This window comes from Bidens hawaiensis, unplaced genomic scaffold (genome assembly GCF_021521415.1).
Source record: "Bidens hawaiensis isolate Kalapana, Puna unplaced genomic scaffold, B.hawaiensis_p1.1 tig00012634_1, whole genome shotgun sequence".
NCBI classification, from domain to species: domain Eukaryota; kingdom Viridiplantae; phylum Streptophyta; class Magnoliopsida; order Asterales; family Asteraceae; genus Bidens; species Bidens hawaiensis.
In genome coordinates, this window is record NW_027492040.1 from 79,564 (window position 1) to 107,023 (window position 27,460).

General features: G+C 35.9%; 3 protein-coding genes across 9 annotated transcripts; 1 reads left to right on the forward strand and 2 right to left on the reverse strand.

Annotated features, from left to right (window-relative positions):
• Positions 1-340: 340 nt before the first annotated feature.
• LOC143541658 (protein SHORT ROOT IN SALT MEDIUM 1-like) lies at positions 341-8,629 on the forward strand. Of its 5 annotated transcripts, XM_077034425.1 has the most exons (22): positions 341-462; positions 690-810; positions 2,178-2,300; positions 2,383-2,601; positions 2,696-2,778; positions 2,973-3,657; positions 4,056-4,148; positions 4,219-4,274; positions 4,442-4,559; positions 4,655-4,866; positions 4,948-5,011; positions 5,096-5,269; positions 5,384-5,414; positions 5,491-6,410; positions 6,459-6,707; positions 6,820-6,969; positions 7,057-7,428; positions 7,504-7,680; positions 7,788-7,829; positions 7,916-7,978; positions 8,118-8,210; positions 8,320-8,629. In XM_077034425.1, the coding sequence occupies exons 2-21, from the start codon at positions 727-729 to the stop codon at positions 8,205-8,207; spliced, it is 4,005 nt and encodes a 1,334-aa protein (XP_076890540.1). In that variant the 5' UTR covers positions 341-462; positions 690-726; the 3' UTR covers positions 8,208-8,210; positions 8,320-8,629. The 5 variants fall into 5 exon arrangements, with proteins under 5 accessions (XP_076890540.1, XP_076890538.1, XP_076890539.1 ...); XM_077034423.1 differs by having other exon boundaries at positions 5,491-6,707; XM_077034424.1 differs by having other exon boundaries at positions 5,491-6,707; positions 7,516-7,680.
• Positions 8,630-10,119: 1,490 nt separating this feature from the next.
• On the reverse strand, positions 10,120-11,804 carry LOC143541636 (uncharacterized). Its single transcript, XM_077034408.1, has 8 exons — positions 11,710-11,804; positions 11,408-11,424; positions 11,205-11,259; positions 11,040-11,120; positions 10,903-10,960; positions 10,776-10,820; positions 10,606-10,703; positions 10,120-10,348 (listed from the first exon to the last, which is right to left on the reverse strand). The coding sequence occupies exons 1-8, from the start codon at positions 11,802-11,804 to the stop codon at positions 10,261-10,263; spliced, it is 537 nt and encodes a 178-aa protein (XP_076890523.1). The 3' UTR covers positions 10,120-10,260.
• Positions 11,805-14,801: 2,997 nt separating this feature from the next.
• On the reverse strand, positions 14,802-26,139 carry LOC143541659 (ADP-ribosylation factor GTPase-activating protein AGD4-like). Of its 3 annotated transcripts, none has more exons than XM_077034429.1 (19): positions 26,071-26,139; positions 19,407-19,483; positions 19,201-19,301; positions 19,032-19,102; positions 18,606-18,668; positions 18,339-18,383; positions 18,087-18,152; positions 17,958-18,005; positions 17,736-17,831; positions 17,588-17,629; positions 17,310-17,510; positions 17,098-17,229; positions 16,807-17,025; positions 16,585-16,668; positions 16,253-16,513; positions 16,031-16,143; positions 15,875-15,959; positions 15,365-15,798; positions 14,802-15,289 (listed from the first exon to the last, which is right to left on the reverse strand). In XM_077034429.1, the coding sequence occupies exons 1-19, from the start codon at positions 26,116-26,118 to the stop codon at positions 15,175-15,177; spliced, it is 2,301 nt and encodes a 766-aa protein (XP_076890544.1). In that variant the 5' UTR covers positions 26,119-26,139; the 3' UTR covers positions 14,802-15,174. The 3 variants fall into 3 exon arrangements, with proteins under 3 accessions (XP_076890544.1, XP_076890543.1, XP_076890545.1); XM_077034428.1 differs by having other exon boundaries at positions 16,028-16,143; XM_077034430.1 differs by lacking the exons at positions 18,339-18,383; positions 18,606-18,668; positions 19,032-19,102; ... (1 more) ...; positions 19,407-19,483; positions 26,071-26,139 and having other exon boundaries at positions 14,806-15,289; positions 17,736-17,839; positions 17,958-18,089.
• Between the last annotated feature and the right edge of the window lie 1,321 nt (positions 26,140-27,460).

The window sequence follows — 27,460 nt, forward strand, 5'->3', positions numbered from 1 at the left end:
TCATTCTATGATAATTACTCTGTGATGTAATTACATAATTACTCTACTTGATTCTCACGTTTAGTACGTTAATTTCATTTGTATTTGATCCAAACCCTATATATATATATGGGAAAGTTAAGATACATATGAAATTAACGTGCTAATTTTGATAATCAAGTAGAGTAGTTAAAAGTGATACTATTATATAAAAATGGAAATCTTCAATTAAGCAAAGTAATCATATATAGTAGCGTAATTGTATAATGAAAAAAAAATGGTAAAAAATTTTCATATTTATAGTATATTATCAATTTAAATGAAAGCAGGCCCATTTATAAAGGCCCGGTTAGAGTCTAAAGCTACCGGTACTTGAGAACCTAACAGCTAGGGCTCCGCTAGTTTTCCCCCAAATTGGATTCCGATTGGTTCTAGTTCATTCGATTGGCGGTGAACTCAATTCAGCTGGCGATCAGCTTACAGGTACCCAATCATTCCATACAATTGTCACCTAACCTTGTGCTAATCTAATTATAATTATAATTCATTGCCCAAAAACCCTAATTATTTCCCGTTACAATTGAAGTTGTAGTAAATTTTGAATGTTGTTGTGAAATTGATTAGCCTATGCTATAAGTTGTGAAGGTTTTAATTGACGTGTTTAGAGTATTATTATTATTATTATTATTATTATTATTATTATTATGTAGGGTTTATTGAAGTTACTGGTCTGGTGTGAATATAATTATGTATTCGAGAGGGAATAATGCTTATGATCAACAGCAGCCTAAGCCACAGTCTTACTCTGGTCAATCGGCTTACGCTCAAAATGTAAGTGTCAAATGTTTAGTTTGTTATTTTGTGTTGTCATTATTTACACACTCATCTGACATGTTATATATGAATCATAAAGAAACAAAGTAAATTCTTTTAAGTTGAATTATAGGGTGTTGCTATTGCTAGACATACCCCCCCCCCCCTCTTTTATTTTTACTAAAATTACCTCGTCTTTCAAGTTTTACATTAATATAATTAGTGTTTTTCTTTGCCTTTTTGTTATCTTTTATTATCATTATTATTTAAAAAACACTATTTTTTATATTATAAAACATTTTTTTGTATATTATACATTTGTTTTTTCAATTTTTAAAAATAACAAAAATATGTGTGTGCGTGTATATATATGTAGATTTTTTTTCCTTATAAAAACGTATCATTATTTCTTTAAATACATTTTATAAAGCATCTAATAATAAAAATTATTACTATGATCGAGAACAATGAATACCAAAGAGGAAAAAAAAACAAAATACAAAAAAGAAAGTTTATAGTTTTTCATTTGGTATATTAAAGGGAGACTCTAAAATGACAAGAAATGTTACAGGGGTGATATGCCAAACAAAATTGTTAAATGAATTGAAAGTCGGGAGGGGGTATGACAAGTAAGAGAGGGGCGTACGTTTAGCCTAACTCTAATTATATGTTGAAGAATCAATGCAAGTAAATTTTTAAGAATCAGGTTTTTTCAGTCTAAAGATGCTTTCTAGTTTTATTGTTTTTTCATTCATCAATAGTGTTCCTACTTGGAAAAAAAATCATATCTTTAATAAGTTATATATATCATTATTATGACTGAATATGCAAAGCTCTAGGGGTGAGATTTTTTCTTGAATACTGGTACTGAATCGTTACATATGGTACGGTATTCAGTACCCACTTTTCTCAAATTTGCAATTTTTTCGGTATTTCAGTAGTTGGTACCAGTTCTCATTCCTACTAAAAAATGTTCGAACATGCCGGTTTATCATTTTTGGTATCGATTATTCTTATTTGGTATCTGTATCGGTACCCGTTCCAAGATCAATGGATTAGGGAAAAAGAACCAAAGCTGGTACCGTACCGAAACACTGGTAGTGCCGTACTGGTTTTTGGTACGATATTGGTACATGTATGGTACCGATCTGATCCATGCAAAGCTCATTACAGTAACATCTGTTGTAAAAGTTTTTTGTTTGACATTTAAACTGGCAGGCTTTGTAATTTTCCTTTTCAACGTTTTATTTGTTTTGATGAAACAAGTTCCTTTTATTTCTACTGACATTCTTAGTGAAATAAAAGTTTGAATGAAATGTACTGTTTTTTTTAAAGAAAGAAAAACTTTCTTCCTCTTTCTGACTTTTCATTGTTGTTTTGAAAAGCCTGGACCTGATGGTGTCTCAAGGCATTCAGCTTTGTTAGGTAGCCATCCATCTGCTGGAGCTCATTATGGTGGTCAGTATTCCTCATTGTATGGTTCAACAGCACACAATAGTGCTTTACAGGTCAGTGAACTGTATGGTCAGTGAAATTAGTTTTAATTGGGTATGTAGTTTAGTGTATGTAACTTTTAATGCATCTATGCAGGCTCCAGCTGCTAGCTCCAAAGGAGCCGGTTCATCTATTCTAGAAGGTCGAACTGGCTATGGCTCACCAAAATACCCATCTGACTACCCTTCTGCTAGTCGGAAATATGATGATAGACTTTCATATGCTGAACGAGCAAGTGCATATTCTGGGAGAGATTTGCCAAATGATCCACCTGTTCGGTTTGCTGATTCTCTTGCTTTTGGTCATCAACATAAGGTTTTTTGACTCATTAATATTTGGTTAGCGTTTTTATGTGTTTTGTTTGAAATTGCAATACCTATTTAACCTTGAATATAACGCTTTTGGGCAGACCGATATTTATGATCGTTTGGATGCGGCTACCGCACTACGACAAGAACTGCTACAATCTGGTTCTGTAGATGGGGGTTCTAGGTATACTTATTTTTTTCTTTAATATTTTGTACTTTTATTCATCCATAAGTTGTTATCGCTGATGAACAAGATACAATAGATGTACTGGATACTGATGTCAACAACTTAACAAGAGGAACTCTTGAAGTAACGATTGATAAGTTAATAAGTTAATAATATCTTTTAACACTAAGTAGCAAAACGATTTCTGGCAGACAAGCTGATTATCTAGCAGCAAGATCAGCTACAGCTCGCTCGGGTCAAGAACTTTTGTTGTATGGCGGGAGATTTGATAGCGATCTTCATGGTTTATCAATGACGCAACATGCACCATCGATTCTAGGGGCTGCTCCAAGGAGAGAAGTGGAAGATCTAATGTATGCTCGCGGTGCTGCTAATCCTGGTTATGGAGTTAGCCTGCCACCTGGCAGGTCATATGTTTCAGAAAAGAGTCTACGTGGTACGTCCCTGGACCCACCAGATTATCCAGGCAGCATTCTGGCACGTGCGGGTTATTCGAGACTTGATGATCGTAAAGATGACGTCGCATATGCTCGGGAAATCGAACGAAGAGAGGAAGATCGTCGTAGGGAGATTCTACGAGAACGTGAACGGTCTCGAGAACGGTCCCGTGAACGGCATAGGGAGCGAGAACGCGAACGTGAACGGGAACGAGAGCGTAGGAAGGAACGAGAAAGAATGTTGGAAAGACGGGAGAGGGAAAAAGAACGTGAAATTAGGCGGGAGCGGACCCCACCAAGAATCTCAAGGGATAGAGGTCGTTCCACATCAGCAAAGCGAGGTCGTTCCACATCAGCAAAGCCCGGGAAGTCTTCAAAACGAGAATCACCTAGGCGTCATTCACCTGTTAGAGAAAAACGAAGAGAATATGTCTGCAAGGTAAAACAACGCATCAGACCTTTTCTTATTGGCTATCGTGATCTCCAATTCTTCCCGTTGACTTTTCTTTTACTGAAGATTACTACCCGTTGACCATCACCTATGTGGGTTTGCTGTGCTTTCACATTCGTGTTCTTTTGTCTCTAACCTATGGTGCAATTTCTGGGATTATTGATCGCCCATCTGTCATGAGTTCTCTTCAGTTACCCTCAACTCGTGTTCTGTTCACCCTTGTTGGGATTTGCAGTCATCAGCTTGGTTAAGATGGCTGTAGAAATAATTTTGGTTCTAATTACACCATATATTGAGTTCATCAAACTTCGAAGATATTATGACTACTCTTTTGAATGGATTCTTTTTCTCACACATTTCAATGATTAAAGTATTATATATTGTAGGTTTACTCATCCAATTTGGTGGACCCTGAGAGAGATTATCTGTCCATGGATAAACGTTATCCTAGGCTATATGTTTCACCTGAATGTTCCAAGGTACATGTTTTTTTCAAATTATTATCTCCTCCATTCTTCATCTTGTCATTGAATTGAGTATGTGTTCCAGGTTGTTGTTAATTGGTCAAGGGAGGACCTGAGTATTCCTTTTAATACTCCTGTTAGGTATGATTGCTGATATCTTGTTTTATTTCTTTCTGTTCACTTGTGCTTTTTTTTTTGCTACTCATACAATATATTCATAAGTTAATAACAAGGAACTTGGTTGAAATTATGATAGACAACCAACATCCTGACTCTTTTTTGTTAACAAGTTTGATGCCGTTGAACAGTTTTGAACATGATTTTGTGCAAGAGGAAACCTCAAGTGAGCGTAAATCAGCATCCGCTGAAACATTAACTAATGATCATGTAAAATTAGAAAATGGAACTACTCGATGGAACGCCAAGGTAGATAATTTCAACTTTAAGCATTTACAGGCTTGATTTTTTTTGTAGCATACAATATCATTTCTTATTTTATATTTTTAACTTGTTTGATTCAGTTGTTATTAATGAGTGGACTTAGTCATAACGCTTGGGAGGAATTGTCATCTGAAAGAAAGTATGAGGATCGTATCCCCCATCTTTGTAATATGCTTAGGTTTGCTCTTCTTAAAGAAGGGAGTTCTTTCATGCCAATTGGTGGCTCATGGGACCCTGTTGATGGCAATGATCCTTTAGCAGATAAAACTGCTTTAGTTCAAACCGTTTTAAGGTTGGTTCTTTTGTGATCAATTTTATGATTTTTGTCTTTATATTTCATCTGTCTTGTCTGAATTCAATTTATGATATTTAGGTATGCCAAAGAGCTCACAGGACTTGACTTGAAGAACTGCCGAAAGTGGAATCCATTTCTTGAGGTAATGCAAAATTTATCCTCATATATTAGTTTTTTCTTCTATTCTTTCATGATAATAATGATTTTTATTTTTTGACATTTGCAGATTCATTACGACAGAATTGGAAAGGATGGGCTTTTTAGCCACAAGGAAATCACTGTACTCTATATTCCTGACTTATCTGAGTGCTTACCCTCAATAGATGCATGGAAAGATCAGTGGCTTGCCCACAAGAAGGCAGTTGCAGAGCGAGAACGCTTGGATGCTCTTAAAACGGAGGTATACAAAAAATATAATATAAAGTTTATCAAATAAATGTTAATATGAAACATGATTAACCCTAGAGCCTTTCTGGTACAATTTATTTTCATCTGATGGTTGTTTCTTCTGTAGAAATCAAAGGAAAAGAAGGAAACTCCAAAAGGTAATATTTTGGAAGGCTTTATTTTTTATTAAGGTTGTTATTGAAATTTTGATTTATCTCTGTTGCTTCTGCACAGAAAAGGAGTCTGAGAAGAAAAAAGATTCAGATAAGGTTGTAAAAACAGAGAAAAAGAAAGAGGCTGGATCAGCGTCGAAAGTTAATGGAAAAGGAAAAGATAGCTCTAAAGTGAAAGCAAAGGATGCTGGAAAAGATGGGGACAAAGCCATTGCTGTGAAGAAAGATGGGGACAAAACCGTTACCGAGAAGAAAGATGGGAACAAAACTGTTACCGAGAAGAGAGACGGAGACAAAACCGTTACTGAGAAGAAAGATGAGGGCAGAGCCTTCACTGAGAAGAAAGACGAGGGCAAAGCCATTACTGAGAAGAAAGATGAGGGCAAAGCCATTACTGAGAAGAAAGATGGGGACAAAAATGTTACTGAGAAGAAAGATGCGGGCGAGACAGTTGTGCAGACACCTGGTAGTGGGAAAAAGAAGATTATTAAAAAAGTTATTAAAAAGAAGATTGTTCCTAAAAAAACTGAAAAAACACCCAAACAGGATGATGATGATACTAACATGGGGGTTATTGGTGACACTGCTGAGTCATCTGGTACACCTTTGACTGCTAACACTTCTACTAAAAAGAAAGCTATTAAAAAGACTCCAGTGGCGAAAATGGTTAAAAAAGAAGATGAAGTTAAAGAGCCTGAGGTTTCTGAGGATAAGACAAAAAATGATGACGTGGTTGGTGCAAGCGATAAAACAGTTGTTAAAAAGAAAATAATTAAAAAGATTACTAAGAAAAAGGTAGCTGTTAAGGTTGCGAATAATAAGGATAAAGTGGTTAAGGAAAATGAAACAGGGTCAACTATTGGGGAGCAAACTGCAAGCGAAGTCAAATTGGAGAATAATGAGTCGGTCTCTGAGGCAATCACACCAAGTGTTGGTGGTTCAAATGAAACTGGAAATAAAAGTGAGAAAGTTCAAGTGAAGGTAGAGAAAAATGAAACTGGAAATAAAAGTGAGAAAGTTCAAGTGAAGGAAGAGAAGAAGGTTAAAGTAGAGGGTGGTTCTGACAAGAATGAGAAATCAAAGGATGTAAAAGAGAAGAAAGCTAAAGTGGAGGGTGGATCTGACAAAAAAGAGAGACCGAAGGATGAAAAAGAGAAAAAAGACAAAGATGTTAAAACTGAATCCAGGGGTAAAGAGGTAAAAACTAAGAAAAAGGTTGAGGAGCCACCTAGACATCCCGGGTTGATCCTCCAGACAAAAGGCAGCAAGAATAAAAAAGTATTTTTTTCCCTTCTTAATTTTCTATTGCATTGTATGCATATTGCAAAATGTTCACTTGATCTAGTTGTGTAATGCTTACTTTATTTAATTGTCACATTTTACGCAACAGCTGCATTCATTGTCACTTTCACTGGACTCACTCATGGATTATACTGATAAAGATATTGAAGAATCAACATTTGAGCTATCTGTATTTGCTGAAACATTTTATGAAATGCTTCAATTTCAAATGGGTTCTCGGATACTAACATTTCTCCAGGTGGGTATTTGTTAAAGATATGATGTTTACAGTAATTCCATATTCAACTGTAATGTTATTAATCCTTCTTTTTGGTTTCGCTGTTAGAAATTGAGGATCAAGTATGTGGCTAAAAGGAACTTAAAGAAGAGACAAAGAGAAGAAGCTTCTGATAAGAAGGAAAAAGAGAAAACATCATCTGCTAAAAAATCATCCCCTAAACGCCAAAAAACTGATGATGTCACTGTTGAAAACAAACCACTTAAAACTGAAACATTGGTTGAAAGTGAGGAAAAAACTGATAAGGATGAAAACATGGTTGTTGAGGATAATGTGGAGGACACGAAAGCAGTAGATGAGTCGGTAAAAGATGAAGATTCTGAAGAAGATGTAGAAGAAGAGGAAGTAGAAGATGAAGAAGATCCCGAAGAGGAAGAGGACCCTGAAGAAGATCAAAACATGTCTGATGCAGAAAACGAGGCACGTGTTGACTGTTCTAACTAAACAAGCAACTGAAAATTCATATTTGTATTAAATATAATATCCTTTTTACAGGAGAAAGTTGAGGATAAAGTTGACATGGATGTGAAGTCTGAGAAAGCGGATGAAAAAGTCAAAGGTGAGCAAGAGGAAAGTGCTAAAACAACTGTGAATCAGGAGAAAAAGGAAAACCAAAAGGTGGACACGAAGAAGAAAGAAAGTGTAGTTACCGTTGACAAGAAACTTTTGCAGGTACGTCATTTTTGAATGTCATTCTAGTGAACCATTTACTTTATGCTTTTTTGTTAAATCATATAAATATATATGATTTTGATGTGCACTTGCTTTTTTGTTAACAGGCGTTTAGGTTTTTTGACCGAAATCGACTGGGCTACGTCAGGGTAACTTGAGTTATCTATTAATATTCGCTATCTTTTGATGTGAGAATGCAATGTTTGAATACCATTTATTTCATATGTATTTGCAGGTTGAAGATTTACGATTGCTCCTGCATGCATTGGGAAACAGCATGTCTCACAGGGATGTCAAGGTTAGATTAATTGTCTGTTTTGCCCTTGTTTTAGGTGGCATTTTCAGCCCAATAGGGGTAAATAGGTTAAACTCAGCTGAATAGAGAACATGTCAACATGCATTAGAAGTAACCAAATTTGTTATCTTTCTGGATTCAGGAACTTGTACAAAGTGCATTGCTGGAGAGCAACACCGGGAGGGATGACCGTGTTCTTTACAATAAGCTGGTGAAGATGACTGATATCTGAACTGTAAGACACTGGTATTTTAGTAACTACTTCTACATGCCATTATAATTTTTGATTGCTCCTTTTGTAATCATCAAACCGATTTCCTTACAGCAACTTGTGGCTTTTGCAGTTCATGGCAGATCATATATAGTATTCTGGTTCATCACTACGCTACAATTATATGAATACTTTGGATAGATGGTTGAAGTTTGAAGTTTGATCTATACAATGAAGGAGGTCTATAATAGGTTTGCAGAAACAAAGATTGTGATAATTTAATTGTAAAATAATTGGTCAACGACATGTTGCTTGACTTCTTGCAATATTATCTTAAGTACGATTATTTTCGCAAGACGTTGTTAGGAGTAGGTTGTGGTTTGAGATTTATTTCACAAGACATTCTTGCAATATTCTCTTAATGCTAGTGAACTTTCACTATTGGATCTATTTTTATTTTTGCTCCCATATCATTGATTTCGTCTGGTCTTTGTAGTGGATGTTAGTTGAACATGTAATTTATCGAACTTGGGGATCAAGGTTATTATCATCAGCGATCAGCACGGGTCCCCCACACCCACCTCCCTTTGTCGCCCTTCATGGCGTGTGTTCATTAGTAGAACCAAATCCAATGTTAGCCTTCTCATGGGCTATTCCACGTAAGCTGAGGGCGACCTCATGTCTCACGTGTAGCACATTGAAAGTATTATTTTTTGTTATGATTGATCAAGGCTTTAGGCCAATTTTGGGTTTGGGCTCAAACCGGTGACGAGGAAAACACGGGCTTTGGTTCCACATTGGTTTCAAGTTCATTAAGATTCTAAACATAGTTTTATCTTCTATATATATCATGTTATGTTATGTGCTAATAAGAGAAGCTCTAGTTGTAGCCTGTGTATGTAGGTCCCTACTGGCCACTTGGACCAAACCACGTTAAAGTTCTTGTTTCGTTTAAATTTTTGTTTCTGCGTGTTATAATCATTTGTGCGTTTTGCGTTGTCTCGTCTGAATTGGCGCTAACATTGACATTCATGGCATAAGTAGTATTTGATAATGAAATATAATCTTGGACAACATAACATTAGGCTGGTCGCTATGGTGAGGGGCTTCGAAGCCCCTCTACCGTGCCACGTCAGTGCCACGTAACCACCGGGGGTTTCAAAGCCCCATCCAATAATGCCCCGCTATGGTAAAAACCCCCTCTTCCACGCTCATTATATATATATATACATATGTATGTATGTTTGTGTGAGAGAGAGGGCCCACAGCCAACCCCTCTTCCGTGCCCAGCTTTGCAACCAACCTGAGCACCAGCGCCCCACCACCAAGGGCGCCCCTTGGTGGTGTTGAGCGCCCAATGGCGCCGGCCAACTCAGCAAACCCCGCCCCATAGCGGGTAGTCTTAGTAACAAACTAATGTTTTGTAAAACTTAAACCTTAAAAAGGCGATATCTATATCAAACTACATAGACCATCTGTTTGATTATTTTCGAACAAAACTTTTTATATACAAACAGAACACGATAAAATACAAAATTGATCTCGTTCAAAAAAATTAGCTCACTTATTTTATAACCATACAGACAGGTTCATTTTAAAACCATGAATATGTTAATAACCATAATGAAAGACCTACAGAGTAAATTGTTTTGAACCATACATAAAATGGTTATTACTTGTTACAACTTACAATGTTACTTGAATTATTTTTGTGCATAACTAAAAAATGAACGGAACTAACGAGCTTTCCTTACCAGTTTTACCGTTAAAAGAGAAGGATACAAAAGCGGTTATCGAATAACTTATTGCAAGTGCAATCAAGCTCTTATAAATTTTGGCCAAATTTATAAATTGGTGTCAAATAGAAATCCAAACTAGGCACCCAAAAGAGATCCATTAATTTTCAAAAGAAGTATATATTTATAAGTTAGCATGAAGAAGTGGAAATCAACAAAAGTCATGCATTAGATTACTAGTTTAGCCATAACATAAAGACCATAGGCAATACATGATATGATAAAAGGTGAATGCTCTCTACATATGCTATGTGACGACTGATACTCAAATCACATCATTAACCTTTATAATGAAAGATAAACCATTCTTCATCCATCATCAATGCCTCTTCCGCTTCCTCTTCCGCTTCACGTAATTCCCGTCTCCTGCAAATCAATCAGCACACTCCAGTTAAGTAATGTGATCATAACACACCATGTATACACAATAATAGCAGAAAATCAAGAAATGCATACATAACTATAATTCATATACATGATATAACAGATATTACTTAACTAATTTTTTATATCATACGTGTACATACAATAACAGTTATTATATAAATTATATTAAAAGAAAGCAAATAAGAAACTCATTTATGCTCGCGATCTGACTCAAGCTCGTTTATTAAAATACTCACTTCTTTCTGATTGTCGGTGAGTCATGTAGTTGGATTCTCCAATACTCATCATGTGCTGCTTGTTGCTTAGCAGCCTTTTCAGTGTAAGGTTTCTTTTCCTGTAAATTGTAACCAAATGTGGGAAATTAGTATATACATAAATATATTCAAATGAAAAATCAAGAACTCACTTCCTCTGACATAGCCCTCCATTTCTCACCACCCTCCCTTCCAACCTAAATAAATAAATAATAATAATAATTAACAAATAAAGAAAATAAAAATGAATCAAGTTGCAATAATAAAATAGAATATTACCACTGAAACTTTCTTGTTATCTGGATTTGCTTTGTTAAATGATTTCCTAAAATCCTCCCTACACCAACAACAAATTTACATGTAAACAGTTTACTTGAATAATAATAGTAAGTAAAATAATTGTGATATAATAATACATGAAGTGAAAGAATGGAGTTAGTGGTTTTTTGCTTGGATCCCTTTCATTCTTTGCTTTCTTCACTCTCATTAACTCCGTTCTGCATAAAAATCCAAACTTTATAAACCAAAAAACAAGAAACTTGATACCCATTATTTAATATCATAACCTAAACCTTAACTACCTCTCTTCGAGCGTTTTAGCAATGTATTCATTGGTCGTTTCAACAAACATTTTATCTGTAACCAGACAAATTCATATGTTAAAACTAAACTAGTTAAAGATAACTAATATGATGATATTAATATATTAATTGAATTAACATCATTCCCTACCCAAATTCATTTTCATTTTGGCATCACTGCGTGCTGATTAACGCCACGTCACTCTCATAACACACTTCACTGCAGAACATTACAAGTAGATTAAATTAACATAAAGTATAAAGTAGAAGTAGGAATGAGTATTTGGTACCTAATACCAGTCCTACACTGAATCTGTGTTATTAACCTAAACCGAAACAATGTCATCAATTTTTCGACTAATTTCGGTTAATAACCAAAACGAAGCTTGGACTAAAACTTTTGCTTAGAAATACATGAAATGAAATTATAAAAATATGAATGGTTCGATTCGGTTAACGGTTTGGTTATTGCTGACCCTAAACTAAAAACAATAAGAATGAATACCAGTAGGTGTTCTTGGGTCGTTTAAGAGTAATAACTGAAGTGGCTTCAACCCTCTTTCTGGATCGATCAGCGTTGACTGACTTTGACTCCGCCATTGATTGAAATTGAAGGTTGAAAGGATGATATCAGTGAGTGAGAGGGATGAAGAAGATGAATTGGATGTTGGTTTATAAAAAGACTCGGTAAAAGTACAAAAGAGAGGGAAAATAATACGGAGTATTATTATTTTAGAAATTTAGCGCCAAAAATGGCTCTTGGAAATTACAGCTAGGGAGTGTCGTAGCCTGTATAGGTGTATAGGGATAGTGAGCCTCGAGTAGGAATATTTATTTTTAATTTTTGCTCAAAAATATCTCATTTTTAAACATTAAGGCTAAGGGTAATTGGGCTTGTCCCAAGTGAGCCAAGCAAAATCTGACACGTAAGTGTTGATGTGGCACAGGATCAAGCCCTTCAACCAAGCCTCAGAGGGTGTAGTGATCCATGTGATTAGGGTCTTGATTGATTTTTTTTATTTATTATTTTTTTTTTGTTATGCACAGAAATATAAATTAAAATACTTCATTAAAACATAAATAAAAATGAAAATAAAAAATACATATAAATAGCGCTTTTATTTTTGTGTTGCGAATTCCTTCCGAATACGTTCCTTCCTCCATTAGCGTTTGGTCGTATGGCGGTAGGTGGCTAAAGTCTTTGGCTATAAAAGCCAAACTCTTGAAACGGTTTCTTTGTGTCGAGCTTCACCAATCGATTGGAGGCCACTTGACAATTCCTTAATTTCTTTTTTATAGTCGCCATCAACAACCGTTTTTTTCCCACGATCCCTACCCGGAGGACGGCTACAGCCTTGGTCTTTCAAATGACCTTCGGACAAGTTTAGGTCGAAGTCAATATGATTCTCCGACCCGCTCGAAGAGACGTATGTGTCGGACGCACTAGTTTTTGTACGTTTTGCCCCATCGCCCATGTCCTCCGCACATAGTTCAATCCATTTCGAGCACTTTCTTAACACCTCCCACAAGTAGCCATCGTCAAACGTCTTCACCACCCCATACCTCCGCAACACCTCTTGTTTCCATTCATCACAAGTGAATTTGTAAACCGCGAGATCATCGGACCCACTCGGCCGAATTCGGTTAGCATTGCGGTTATGTATGTTGGTAAACAATACTACATATTTACGAGTATCGGTCCACCGACCCGATATCATATTATCGGTACGAGCCCAACTCCCCACTTGTTCGTAAAAACATTCCCGAACCTTGGCTCAAAAAATTCGAGCTTTTTGAAAGTCGGCTACAAAATAAATAATAAAAAATGTAATAATTACACATAAAACTTAAAAGAAATATCAAATAATAATTTACCCGCGTTCCGATCTTGGGACTTTCGCCAACGCAAGCTTCTCTTCTTTAGACCACGGAATAGTCTTCCGCTTCTCCGGTGTCGAGGGACCATCCGCTTCGCCGGTCTTCTTCCCCTTCTTTTTGTGGGATCGTTTTGCCGGCTCCGGTTGTGTTTCCGGGACCGAAAAATCAGGTTGTGACATCCCAATGAACTCTTGAAACGAATCGTCGTCCATGTAGTTACATTCCTCGGGAAATTGAGTGTCGTTGATGTTGCCCCAACCTGACATGGTTTGTAACTTGATAAATTCTTAAATTATTAGAGAGAAATGAAGTGAGAATGGTGTGTTATTGTTATAAAATGGGGGTAGTTATTTATAATGTGTTATTTAGTAAAAAAAAACAATTTAAACTAGCCAACGGCTAGTTTTTTACACCCCAAAGCCCAACGGCTATTTTCTGTCCCGCGACCACAGTCACGCCGCCCAACCGCACCCCGGCTCACCTGACCTGTGTAGCGGTGTTCGCGAGCCACATCACCGGCCACCTGGACCGCGCCACCTCCTTCGCGAGCCACTACCCACAGTCTAAGCTTTGAACAAAAAAACGAAAAAATTAGGAAATAATATCACATAGAATTAGGAGCGTTTATTAACTGAGAGTTCGTATTTACTAAATGCGAACTACAGAAAACTTATTTCTCTTGTCATGGTTTTCATTACGGGGTGGTCAGAAGTTTTACCTTAGGTTCATCTAGGGGTTTCTTCTATATGATGTTGTGGATTCTAATCCCACTCATGTGACATATTCTTGAGTTTAAGTCTGGGTGAAGCACCACTAGGTGGATTGCCCTGACGACATCAAACCCCTCTATGAGAGTTTTCCAATCATTTAGCTAGTGTTCGTCGTTCAAAAGACAAAAGTGACAACTTAACACGACCAACTTTTATAACATATAGTCAACCGTGATTTGAAGATTAGATCATTCATGTACACACACAAATGACAAAACATTACATATAACTTTTTTTCATAATATACCCCCAACGTTTTCCACATCGGTTTGAAACATGATTAAAAAAAATTGAATCTTGTTTGGTTTATTTACGTATATAAAAGATGGGAAGAAACATAACACCCGGAAACAAAGATGGCAAATGTTTCTCCAAAAGTCATGGTTTTGGTGTTTGTCTTTTTTCTATTGACACATGATCATCATAACACCATTAATGCCGACATCGTTTCAGGTAATCAGGCAATCCTTGTCCCATTTCCATACGCACATACTTATAAGCTAAAGTCATCTCACTAGTTATTTTGCAAGTAAAATGTAAACGCAATAAACTGTCTTTTTCGTGTGATTAGATATAGAATTTGCAGGTACACAAAGATTGAGAAAGATGTTACAGAAACCTCCTGTCGCTTCGAAGAAACAAGGGGTAAAACGGAGTTTGCCGTCACCGCCACCACCAATGAGCCACCAAGGTTCACATCAAAAGAGCGTCCGTCTCAGCCACTACAAGCACCACTAAAGATCTACCATCAATGAATTATACATCTCTGTGTGTGGTTAAATTGATAATGTTCTGTATGCAGTTGTTTCTTTTATCATTTTAATGGCTGGGATTATTAAAAATACAGTTGTTTTCTAGATGCTTTTAACACTTCACTTTATAGTGTCCAATACAATTTAATTCAAGGTAAATAATTTATAAAACATTATAAACACGTATATTCATGGATTTCGTTCAGCGGTCTAAAATATAATTAGCGAACGAGTTTTTCATCGAAACGAACATGCTTTTACAAATTTATGCCAAATTACCGAGCGAACATCTTTGTAAGAGACGGGTACAAGTTGTAGCACACAACAGAATCACCATCCACAATATAACATAAAACAAACTTGCAACATAAAAAACACGTTTCAAGAAAACCCTTTGTATATCTAATCATTTCTCAAACACGATAACAACACGAGACAAGCATTACATCACAAATACAATCGAAAAAAACCTGTTTACAGTCATTTTAAGTACAAAAAGATTGCGGGTTTACCCCTTTCTCACGCAACCTATCGGGTAATAGTAATTAACATTTAAAAGTAAATTAAAACCTATTTGCTCTCGGAAAGCAAGATTAGTAACTCATCATCAGTAATTGCCCCCATCTCCATAGCCCTTTCGAGTGCACCCTGACCGCCACCATCTTTAATCGATGCAATCGCCCCTCTGAAACACAATACATCATATTAACAAGAATTTGTGACAACATATAACAATTAAGACCAATGGTTTTAACATTACCTTCTAATCATATACTTTGCCAGCTTGTTATTTCCAGAGAAGATACAATGGTGAAGCGGGGTCCTCCCATGGTAATCTGACCGGTTTATATCAGCACCAAACTGTAACAGTAATTCCAGCATCACCTGATAACCTAAGTTACATGCTAAATGCAATAATGTACACCCTTGAAGACAGCTTTCCGGCTTACTAGGATCCTCCATCTTTTTACATGATAACGGATCAGATTTAGAACGTTTAGAAGAATCATGCTCATGAAACATATCCGCACCCGTCACCTCATCATATGTAGTGTTGATGATGTTTGTAGTTGATGTGGCAATAAGCCGGTACACCTCTCGTATATTGTTGCTTTTAACTGCTTCCCAGATTCTGGTGGTGTAAGGAGTACTAGTTGCGGTTTCTTGTTGTGAAATTAACCGTTTCTCCACATACTAGATTAAATTAAACCAAAAAATGATTCAATTTTTGTACCTCATTAAGTATTGGGATGTTTAAATAAATGTATACCTTGGCAATGATATACTTCTCCCTCTGTTGAAATGCATCTGCAGGGCTAGGTTTGTTAACCACAATAGTATCTGATCCATTCTCACTACATAATTAATTTCATAAACTGAGGTTAGGGAGATGATTAAAATATTTAATTGTATTAGTTTATACAACCTAATTTGAAGTAGATTTTCCCATATGGAGTTGCAGTATGCATTGCCCAAATTCTGGAACAATTCAATTACAGAAGGTTCCCAAACCTTAACATCAAAATTGATTGATCTAACCTGCATCAGTTAAAACAGTAAAATTTTTAAATTGACCCATTTGAGATAAAAGCAACCCAAATCGACCTGCAGTAAACGGGTCGAAATAGCAGTGGTTAAAAGAATGCACCTTTGATATGTGAACTCCTAGATTCCGGTGGACCCCAGAACATTCGATGCATATTAATATGCCTAAATTAAGAGACGCCCAATCAGGTTCAGGTGCACTGCATTCTGCGCATAAATTATTCCCGGAAATCTCTTTAAGAATGCTGGAAACACTGTCTGCTGGATTGATATTTATGTTATCAAGCATAGATCCCATGCTGTCAACTTGCGAAACATCAGATTCTTCACCAACTGATTCAAGTGTACTTCTGTTGAAATGTGTCTGCAGATTACATCAGAATCCAACTTGTAAAACATTAGATTCCACTAACTCAACTGATTCAAGGTTTTTACCTGCTTCAGGTGAGAGTTTAAGAGTGAGGCAATCACTCCTGTTATTTTGTTCATCCAATCAATCCTATCAGCTTCATTTTCAGCCTGCAAAAACCATATACACAAGATTTGAATTAAAGTAACAAACTTTTGCAATATTAAAGGCTAACAACATGATAATAAAATCTGTTTGAAGTCTTAACAATTAGATTATTAGAAGTTGGAGTGTTTGGCAAATCTGACCTGCAATGTGTAAGTTTTCATGGGTGAAATAATCCTGAAACACAAACGCAGGTCTGAATCCTCAGCATCTGCTTTAATCGTTGAGGTACGAAGATCAACCGTATGACATTCTAAGTTTTCATCATCATGTGATGCTGCCCTGTTATGCCTTGATCTAAACCTCCCAAACATACGACTATGTTGTTCGGTTGACGCAAGTGAATTTGTTGATTGTGTACCCTGAACCAATATATGAATTATTGTCATACAAAGAATGAAATTTATATTATAAAAACTTCATTTTTAACATACCAAAGGCTTATTATGCAAAACCCTATGATAATATAAGTTCCCGCGACTATCAAGTACAAAAAACCATCTTTTCCAATCTGCTCTTAAACTTGAAGATCGTTTAAGAAGATAACCTTGCTTGATGGTTTGTACCTGGAGCAAATTCAAAATACATTAGGGGGTGTTTGGATGCGATTTTGAAAATAAAGAAAATATAAAAAATATTTACTTACTGTGCCTTTTGTAGTGGACTGCATAATTGCATCTATATTTTTATCAGAACTCATTCTGATGCCATTAACACTACCATGCCCCAAATTATTAGGCACGGCTTCTTTCATTTCTTCTTCTGTCTTAAATTCTTGAATCCTCTTTGCAAGTCTATCTTGTTCAATACTTGCTTGTTCTTTAGATTGTTGGGCATAAGTCAAAACCTAATATCAACACAAAAATAACGTTATTTACAACATTAAATTAAATACTTAATTATAAAATACGGTGAAAAATTAACTTGATGAATGAAAGGCTCCATCTGACTCAACAATTCATAGCCCTAGAAAGTCAAAACAGTCAACAGTGTGGTTAGTACAATTTCGGCACATATTGATATACAAGATAAAATATCCAAACTTTGCAAAAGAAAAGAAAAGAAAATGCACCAGTTTAAAATATCTCAAGTGAGCATCCATTATTGCACTTAAGGATTCCAGAAACGTGTATTTCTTTTTAGCTTCTATATTCATGAGAGAATTTACCTGCATTCCTTGAAAGACACCAGTGAGAAAATCTTAAACCTTGTATTTTGAATACTATGGGAAATATATATATATATATATATATATATATATATACAGAAGGGAATGCATATTAATTAAACATACTAGATTGAATCTGCTCCTTTCAAATGCGGATTTTGCATTTTGTTGTTCCTACAAAGAAGGGCACAAATAAGATGCAATACATGTATTTTATACAGAAAAACACACAACATTTAATACTACTTACTATACCTCCTCTAATTCAACAATGACTTCATCCCGGGTACTCTTTTTCAAAGATGCTACCTTCTCACGAGCCTGCAATCATTAAGAAATTATATGTCTTAGCTTTTATGAGTATTAGCACATAATTGATAAGCTAAATAAAAAAGTTATTTTATCGTTCACGAATAAAATGCTAGAACATCGCCTGATTAAACGAAGGGCTTACCTATATTGAAGATTAAACGGGAATACTATAATGAGAATTCAAAGTGGATTTACCTGCTCATATGCATGTGAAGCTTTATCCAGTCGTTTACGTGCGTCCTGAACAAAACAAGATGAAATATATAACTACTTTATATGATGGAGAACTGAAATTATAAATGTGTCTGTACAATGAAAAGGATTAGAATAGTAATTACTATCTGATGCGATATTAAATCTACTTTTCATTAATGATAATAGCCTTTGTGGCTTGAAAATAATAAAAATAGAACACACAGTATAAATATAAAAACAAAATTTGTTAAGACTTAAGAGGATCACCTTTGTGGCTTGAAGATCCTCAGACAAAAACAGAGACAAACGATCGACAAGCAAATGTTCAACCTGCAAATATAATATGAAGTTGCTTCTTAAAAATATTTTAAAGACAGTAGTTATTGCTTTTTTATTATGAGCATGGTCGAATAACAAAAACTAACGTAACAAATTCAAGATTTTAAAGTTCGTGGTTAATGCTTTTTATTTAAGTGTGTGCATTCTACATTTGCCTGACAAATATTATTGTAACGAATGATGTAGAATAACACCCTGGTATATCTATATGGTATCATACATTTATCAATTATCCAAGCTTAATGTAGAAATTTACATGAGTTGGGTTATATGAGTAAATAATCGTTGATATTTTTTTTATTTTGTTTCTTTGTACTAAATGATCATTAGATTTGAAGCAATTCATTTACTTACTTGAGAACGAAGAAGCTCCTTAAAAGTTTCAATCTCACGAAAAGCATTAACAAACTTCGACATTATTGGACCTTCACAAACACAAACACAAACACAAATAAAAATGGAGTAACTTCTATGTATTTAGTAGAAGTAGCACCTAAAGCAGGGTAAGATACCACTAACTAACCTCCAATAGATACACTGATAGGGTCATCTTGGCCACCTCCGAACGCCTCTAACGCATCAGCAAATATAAGATCCACATTGCACCCTTCTCCAAGCCCGTCCCTGTGGTGAATAATATAAACATTTACCATGGATCTACATGGCTCTATAATACATTAAACCCTAAATTTATTGATAACTAAATCAAGAACTAGATTCATAACTTACATATATTTTTTGCTCCCTTTGTGTAGCTTCTGACAACGCATTTTTAACTCATCCGTTGTCTGTTCAAGATATCGCACCTATCCAAAAATGACACTATTTGAGACTACAACAAGGTATGCCGTTTTAATTTTACTCATCAGAGAATGCCTAATTATATGAATTAATTACATCACTAAAAGAATGATTTGTTGCATATGATGATTTGTTTATGATGCATTATATTCAGTAGATACTCTATAAAATAGCCAAATCACCATTAAGACAAGAACAAATTACACCTATATACATTTCAAAACTACATCTATAGTTGTAATTCACTATTGGCCCATGTGGCATTCATTGAGTCAACCGAAATTTGGTTCTTTTTTTTTCTTTAACCAATTTATGTTTCAACACCTGAACTTTAATAGAGTTATCATGCGGCCCCTGAACTTTTATTATTCTTTTTCTTTAAACAATTCACGTTGCTAGTTTTCACCCGGGTTCAAACCCCAACCCCTGTTTTCCCTTTTTTCCCAAATTCTTTTTGTTACTCTTGCATTTTTTTCCCAGCTTTTTTAGGTTTACTTTTGTCGAGTTTTATTTTATATGTCTCACGATTTCGGCCGAATTCCAACATCCCCGCTGTAGCGCCACTGGTTTCAAACATTTATAAGTTATAGCATTACTCTGAAGAATGGCAGATCCAGAAAATTGGGAATGTATGCATGTATGGTAATTTTCAATATTATTTCTTCAATGCAAAAAGTATGCTTATCAAGTCCGCAACATTAACTAGTCTTCATTTTAACATTCTAGGTTTCCACAAATCACCAGCATCAGTAACCCAAATTCAACTCAATGAAAACTGCTAGGTTGCCACAATTCAAAGCACTGTAACAGCCCTAATTTCAAACTTAATTTACAAGCAGGTCGATTACAGTCGAAGCACAACCTAGAACTTAATATCTATGACGCATTATACTCAACAGTAACTCCATAACCATCATTAGCACAAGAACAAATTTCAAACATGTTAATGGATATCAGCTAACATATATTAACCAGAGATTAGAACAGAGAATTGGGAGAAATAGACTTATATTTCACACTTTGAACTATAACATACATTACATATTTATACTAGATGAAAACTAATATAATACTATACAAGTTGCAAAATTATTGGAGACACTTGCAAAGATAACTTGCTGTTGTACTCTTTATCCAACTTGCTGGGATAACTTGCTACTACACTCTATTATCCAAATTGGTTAATTATTTTATATTATACTCTCCAACACTCCCCCTCAAGCTGGAGCATATATGTTAATCATGCCCAGCTTGTTACAAATATTGTTAATTCTGCTTCCGGGTAAGGCTTTGGTGAATACGTCTGCTAGCTGATCTCCACTCCGTACGTGGGGGGTTTTAATTGTTCCATCCTCAAGTTTTTCTCGAGTAAAGTGACAATCACTTTCTATATGTTTGGTTCTTTTGTGGAATACTGGATTGTTTGCAATATGAATTGCTGCTTGGTTATCACACCATAGCTTCATTGGTTGTGTTTGCTTAAACCCAATTTCGCTGAGAAGATTCCGAACCCATACTAGTTCACAAGTAGTCTGTGCCATAGCTCTATATTCTGATTCTGCACTTGAACGAGACACAACACTTTGTTTCTTGCTTTTCCAAGAGACCAGATTACCTCCCACAAGAACACAATAGCCAGTGGTGGATCGCCTGCTTGTTGGGTCACCATTATAATCAGCATCAGTAAATCCTTCTATTGTATGATGACCATTGTTTTGATATAAGATTCCACGACCTGGTGCGCCCTTCAAATATCTAAGAATGTGGCACATAGCTTCCCAATGTGTGGTTCTAGGGAATGACATGAACTGGCTAACCACACTTACAGGAAAAGCAATATCTGGCCTGGTAATAGTAAGATAGTTTAACTTACCGATGATTCTTCTATACTTCTCGGGATTTGCCAAAAGATCGCCTTCATCTGCTTTCAACTTTGCATTTGGTATCATTGGTGCATCACAAGTCTTTGCTTCAATCATTCCGGCTTCTTTTAATACATCTAAGCAATATTTTCGCTGATTTAAGCATATTCCCTTACTACAACGAGAGACTTCGATCCCTAGAAAGTATTTTAGTGTTCCTAGATCTTTTGTTTGAAATTGTGTTCCAAGGAAGCCTTTCAATTTCTTTATACCGATTTCATCATTCCCGGTGATTACTATATCGTCTACGTATACCACTAGAAGAATACACCCAGATTTTGAAGATTTAAAGAACACCGAGTGGTCATATGAACTTCTCTTTAACCCAAATTCAGTAACCACGGTACTGAACTTTCCAAACCACGCACGAGGAGACTGTTTTAGTCCATACAGAGATTTCTTTAATCTACACACTTTACCTGACTCCCCCTGAGCAACAAACCCAGGTGGTTGCTCAATATAGACTTCTTCCTTTAAATCTCTGTGTAAGAATGCATTTTTAACGTCAAGCTGATATAATCCCCAATCATATGTTGCAGCTAATGAGATGAACAAACGGACAGATGATAACTTAGCTACAGGAGAAAAAGTTCCTGAATAATCCAAATCATATGTTTGAGCGTAGCCTTTTGCTACTAATCGAGCTTTTAATCGTGCAAGAGAACCATCGGGATTAACTTTAACAGTATATACCATTTGCAGCCAATTGCCTTTTTGTTGACCGGTAAATTTACAAGGGACCAGGTATCATTTCTTTCGAGGGCTTCCATTTCTTCAATCATAGCTTTACGCCATCCAGGATGAGCAAGTGCTTCACTTACAGTTTTGGGAGTCGAAATGGAATCGACTGTTGCCACAAATGCCTGGGAGGCTTGAGATAATTTGTCATATGAGACAAATGAAGCAATGGGGTACGTACATGTACGCTTACCTTTTCGAAGGGCAATTGGAAGATCGGTATCGGGTTCGCTTTCAGATGATTCATTTAGTGAATCTGTCGGCGAATCGGTTGGTTTGGGAACAGAATCAGATGTTGATTTGTTTCGCCTTTGATATACTTGAATAACAGGAGGTTGGTTTGATTTGGAAGGATGTTGTGAGACAGTTGGCTGCTCGACACTTTGGAAATGGAATGTTTGGGGCTGAACAGATTTTGGTTGGACAAACTCAGGTGTTTGAGACTGAGTAGATTCTGATTGGGCAGACTCAAATGTTTGGGAGTGAGCAGGCTCTGGTTGGGCAGGACTGTTAATTTGTTGAAATGATGGTGGCAAAACAGTCTGAGGATAGGATAGAAAACTGTCATCAATGAGAATAGCATCTTCCTTGGATGGATGACTATGTGGTATGGTAAAGAAAGGAACGTTTTCATGAAACGTTACATCCCGAGATACTAGGTATCGCTGAAGAGCAGGAGAAAACCATTTGTAACCTTTTTGTAAACGACTATAGCCAACAAAGACACATCTAAGTGATTTTGGATCTAATTTGGTAAGATGTGGACGGGTATCCCGAACGTAACAAGTGCTTCCGAATATTTTAGGAGGAACGGGATACAAAGGTTTTGTAGGGAACAGGACAGAGTATGGAATGTCCTCATTGAGAACGACTGATGGCATGCGATTTATAAGAAAGCATGCCGTGGAGACCGCATCTGCCCAAAAGGATTTTGGAACATTCATTTGAAATAACAAAGCTCTAGTTACTTCAAGGAGATGTCTGTTTTTACGTTCAGCCACTCCGTTTTGGGCAGGTGTATCGACACATGAGGTTTCATGAAGTATCCCATTTCGCAAAAAGTAAGATTGAAATTGTTCCGATAGATATTCTTTAGCATTATCGCTTCGTAATGTACGAATCGATGCATTAAACTGTGTTTTAACTTCAGAATGTAAGTTGCAAAAATGGGAAAATACTTCAGAACGATATTTCATAAAATATATCCAGGTTACACGAGAATAGTCATCAACAAACGTTACAAAATACTTGAAACCTAGTTTAGAAGTAATAGGACAAGGACCCCAAACATCAGAATGAATCAACTCGAAAGGAGACGCAGCCCGCTTATTGACTCGAGGACTTAGAGGTACACGTTGGTGTTTAGCAAACTGACACGACTCACATTGCAAAGATGACAAACTAGAAAACTGAGGACATAATTTCTTCAGACTTTGGATAGAGGGATGACCTAACCGGCAGTGTGCTTGTAATGGTGATGAACTTGGGCAAACTAGAGAGTAGGGTGTCTGTGTTTCAAGTATATACAAGCCATCTGATTCCCTTCCTTTACCAATGATCCGTTTTGTCGACAGATCCTGAAAAATACAAAAACCAGGATAAAATAAAGCACTGCAATTCAGGTCGCGAGTGATTTTACTAACTGATAGTAAATTGAATGGGAAATTGGGTAAATTTAAAACTGATGTCAGATGAAATGAGGGAGTAATATTTGCACTTCCTGAACCGAGAACTTTTGGAGTTGATCCATCAGCAATGGTGACATGAGATGATTGTGAATGATTATGAAAATTTGAAAGGAGTTTGTGATTACCAGTCATGTGTTCAGAAGCTCCAGAATCAATGACCCATTTGGAAGTAGTAGCAGATGTACCTGCCTCAGCAAATGTGGCTGTTGGATTTGTGTTGGGCGAAGTCATGTTGGGCTGATAAACAACTTGCTCATCTTCTGAGTTGCCTTTGTTATTGTTTGCTGCTAGATGAGCAGAATAGTTTCTTGCGTTTCGAGCTAGTCTTTTCTTGCAATTGTACTTGGTATGCCCAAACTCATGACAGTAATTGCATTCAACATTTCCATTATTGTTTATGGGAGTAAAATCTCTTTAACCAGGGTTATAATTGTTGTAACCACCACGTGAGTTACTTTGATAGCTGCCTCTTGAACTCCCACGAAATCCTCCTCTGAATCCCCCTCGACTAACCAGTGCACTGTTATGAGCTGATGGATTTGGCAAGGGAATGCTTTCATGGCGTAGCATTCGAGCAAATGTCTCTTGGAGAGATGGAATTGTTGATTCATTTAGAAGCTGAGATCGGATAACATCAAATTCCGGTCGTAAACCGGTCAGAAAACTCATCACTGCTATTTGTTCTCGTTGGGCTTGCATTACACGTACATCTGTGTTGAGGGGTAAAAGTGTGTTTAGTTCCTCGTATGTTTTCTTGAATCCCATCACATACGCTGTTAGGGATTGATCAAGTTGCTCCCCCCTATGGAAGGACTTGCAAACATTGTATATTCTAGACATATTGCTTTGTCCAGAATATAGAAATTCCAAGTAGTCCATCAATTCTTTGACATACTCACAATGATTGATGAGTGACATAACAGACACATCAATAGAGTTCCTGATTTGCAGGAACAACCGAGCGTCATTTTGCAACCATTGATCTCGAGTTTCTCTATACTACGCAGATAGATACGAATGGTCTTGCTCCATTCGAAGAAATTGGTGCCATCGAGTTTGTTGTCAGTTAGCCGAGTTGGTAGAGATGACACATCTGCAAGATTAGGAACAACAGAACTAGTGGTCTTTTCAGAGTCACTTTTGGTTTTACTAGAGTCGGTCATATTTTTGACCAGAAATCTAAGTTAAATGTCAATCAGAAAATAGGAAATAAACGAGAATCTGTTAGTTGAGAGGTCTGATGTGCAGAACAGAAATGAACTGAACACAGAATAAAAAAAAATACAGGGATGTTTTGGATTGACACAGAAAGAAAGGTGGTCGTTCGATACAAGATGCGCCCTCACGCACCGTCGAGTAGGGCGACGGCGGTGGTGGCGTGTGGATTGTTTTCTGGCTGTGACATTATTAGGAGTTGCAATTCAGAAGTAGGTGAAGGTGATAGTGGAGGAGGTGAGATGAATCAGTGACTTGAAAACAAGATTTTATGTTTTATCTTGACTACGAGCTGCTGGTTAAGAACAGACTGATTATGATGGTTGTGGCTCTGATACGGATATCAGCTAACATATATTAACCAGAGATTAGAACAGAGAATTGCGAGAAATAGACTTATATTTCACACTTTGAACTATAACATACATTACATATTTATACTAGATGAAAACTAATATAATACTATACAAGTTGCAAAATTATTGGAGACACTTGCAGAGATAACTTGCTGGGATAACTTGCTACTACACTCTATTATCCAAATTGGTTAATTATTTTATATTATACTCTCCAACAAAACACATTTAACCATTTAAAATAAATATGATTTCTTCAATGAAAAGAGTACGTTTATCGAATCTGCAACATTAACTAAGCTTCAACTAACATTCAATCCAGGTTTCCCCAAACCACTAGCGTTAAACTATTAGTAACCAAAACTCAAGTCAAGAAACAACTGCTAGATTCAGTGAAAAACCTAACTTACGGGCATGTATGCTAGTTACAATCAAGAAGTCGGCATTAACACATTTATAACTTCTTACAGTACTCCGAAGCATTTCAAATAAAAATATTATTATTTCTGCAATTGACATTGAAACTAGGTTTCCCCAAATCACTGGCATTAATAAACAAATTGAACTCAATAAAGAGTTGCTAGATAAACCTAACTTACAGGCAGGTAGATTACAAGCAATTAAGTAAAACCTAGAAGTTGAAGTAGCATTTTATTATTGTAAAGCAACCTACCTGCTTCTGGAACATTGGAGAGTCATCGAGCTTGATAAAGGCAGTCATGAGGCTGTCTGTTTGTGTTTGGAAATCTGGCAAGTTCGAATATCGGATGCCTTTGTGTTCTGGCAGATTCGGATCAGATCGCGGGTTAGTCATCCTATTTATTATTCTTATTATTATTTAAACTGTAATTAGTAAAATAACTGAGATGATGATGACGACGGTGATTGTGTCTAATCAAAAGGTTAAATTTTGTTTATTCAATTCAAAAGTAGCCTTCTTTTTCACTTTGTCATCTTATTATTATTATTATTATTATTATTATTGTGAAAGATTAAAAGAGTGGTGGGTTAAATGATGGTGTGATTAAATCCCTTTAATGGTCTAATTTAGTCAACACATGATTGACTAATAGGCTTACTTCATATGACCCTTTAAGGTTATCACGTGGATGTAGACATTTTATGACAATTTTTTGTCGGGATATTTACAATTTTTATAGAATTGCTTATTGTTCTTTTATACTAAAAGGCCATTTTAAAGCATTTGAATATTTAGAACTTCCTAATAAGAAAAATATAAAATCAGTTTTAAGCAATGTTTGCTAATTTATTAGAAGAACAAAATAATGAGGTAGATGGTTTTCACGGTATTATTGGATTATGTGTAGTTAAAATTTTATATATAAAGTTGTTTTATGTTATGTGACGTCCGGTAAGCTTTTCAGAGTTTTACAAAAAAAATTGTGTAGTCAAGACTTTGCCTAAAACTCTTCGATAATCATTACCTAATTATTACTAAAAACTTTTTAAACAAAATATTTTAGTAAATAAAAATATTACATTAAAATAAAAACTACATTTAATTAAAAAAACCTACATTCAATTTTGTGTTTCTTAATATTATGCCATACACCTTTTTATGTTTATATTACAATCTGAAGACCAATTATAACCAACTATGAACTAATGAAGTTTGAGAGAGTTAAATGTGAATATTTCATAAATAATTTAAATCCGTCACTCATCATTATTCACTAGATACATTACTTCTTACTTCCCTTTTCTTCTAAAACGTTGACACAATACGAACCCTAGTTCTAATTCAACCAGTTGATCGATCAGGTAATCATTTTATGCGTTCAACCATGGATCTCCTTCATATCCATCTTTTTTTTTCTGAAATCATTGCCCAAACTAGCGTTGTCTACACAATGTTCACAACCAAAACGACCGGGGTCCAGTGTTTCGGCCCCACAACGCACGACCACACGTGGTCTTATTATGTGTTAGCTAAAGCAAAATGTATAAGTGTATGCTATGATAACCGATGTTATTTGTATTGAACAACCTATTACATATATGGTATAATATTTAAGAGTGTCTTACTAAAAATTTCAATCCAA

What these genes read in the sequence shown, in the direction of transcription:
- LOC143541658 (XM_077034423.1), top strand. Translation starts at nt 727, where the DNA reads ATGTATTCGAGAGGGAATAATGCTTATGATCAACAGCAGCCTAAGCCA. An exon ending in CTACTCGATGGAACGCCAAG is followed by an intron (nt 4,560 to 4,654) that starts GTAGATAATTTC and finishes TGTTTGATTCAG; the next exon opens with TTGTTATTAATGAGTGGACT. An exon ending in ATCGACTGGGCTACGTCAGG is followed by an intron (nt 7,830 to 7,915) that starts GTAACTTGAGTT and finishes ATGTATTTGCAG; the next exon opens with GTTGAAGATTTACGATTGCT.
- LOC143541636 (XM_077034408.1), bottom strand. Translation starts at nt 11,804, where the DNA reads ATGGCGGAGTCAAAGTCAGTCAACGCTGATCGATCCAGAAAGAGGGTT. An exon ending in GCTAAAACGCTCGAAGAGAG is followed by an intron (nt 11,121 to 11,204) that starts GTAGTTAAGGTT and finishes ATTTTTATGCAG; the next exon opens with AACGGAGTTAATGAGAGTGA. An exon ending in ACTCCATTCTTTCACTTCAT is followed by an intron (nt 10,961 to 11,039) that starts GTATTATTATAT and finishes TTGTTGGTGTAG; the next exon opens with GGAGGATTTTAGGAAATCAT.
- LOC143541659 (XM_077034428.1), bottom strand. Translation starts at nt 26,118, where the DNA reads ATGACTGCCTTTATCAAGCTCGATGACTCTCCAATGTTCCAGAAGCAG. An exon ending in TCATTGTTGAATTAGAGGAG is followed by an intron (nt 18,006 to 18,086) that starts GTATAGTAAGTA and finishes CCTTCTTTGTAG; the next exon opens with GAACAACAAAATGCAAAATC. An exon ending in TAGGAGTTCACATATCAAAG is followed by an intron (nt 16,144 to 16,252) that starts GTGCATTCTTTT and finishes TAACTGATGCAG; the next exon opens with GTTAGATCAATCAATTTTGA.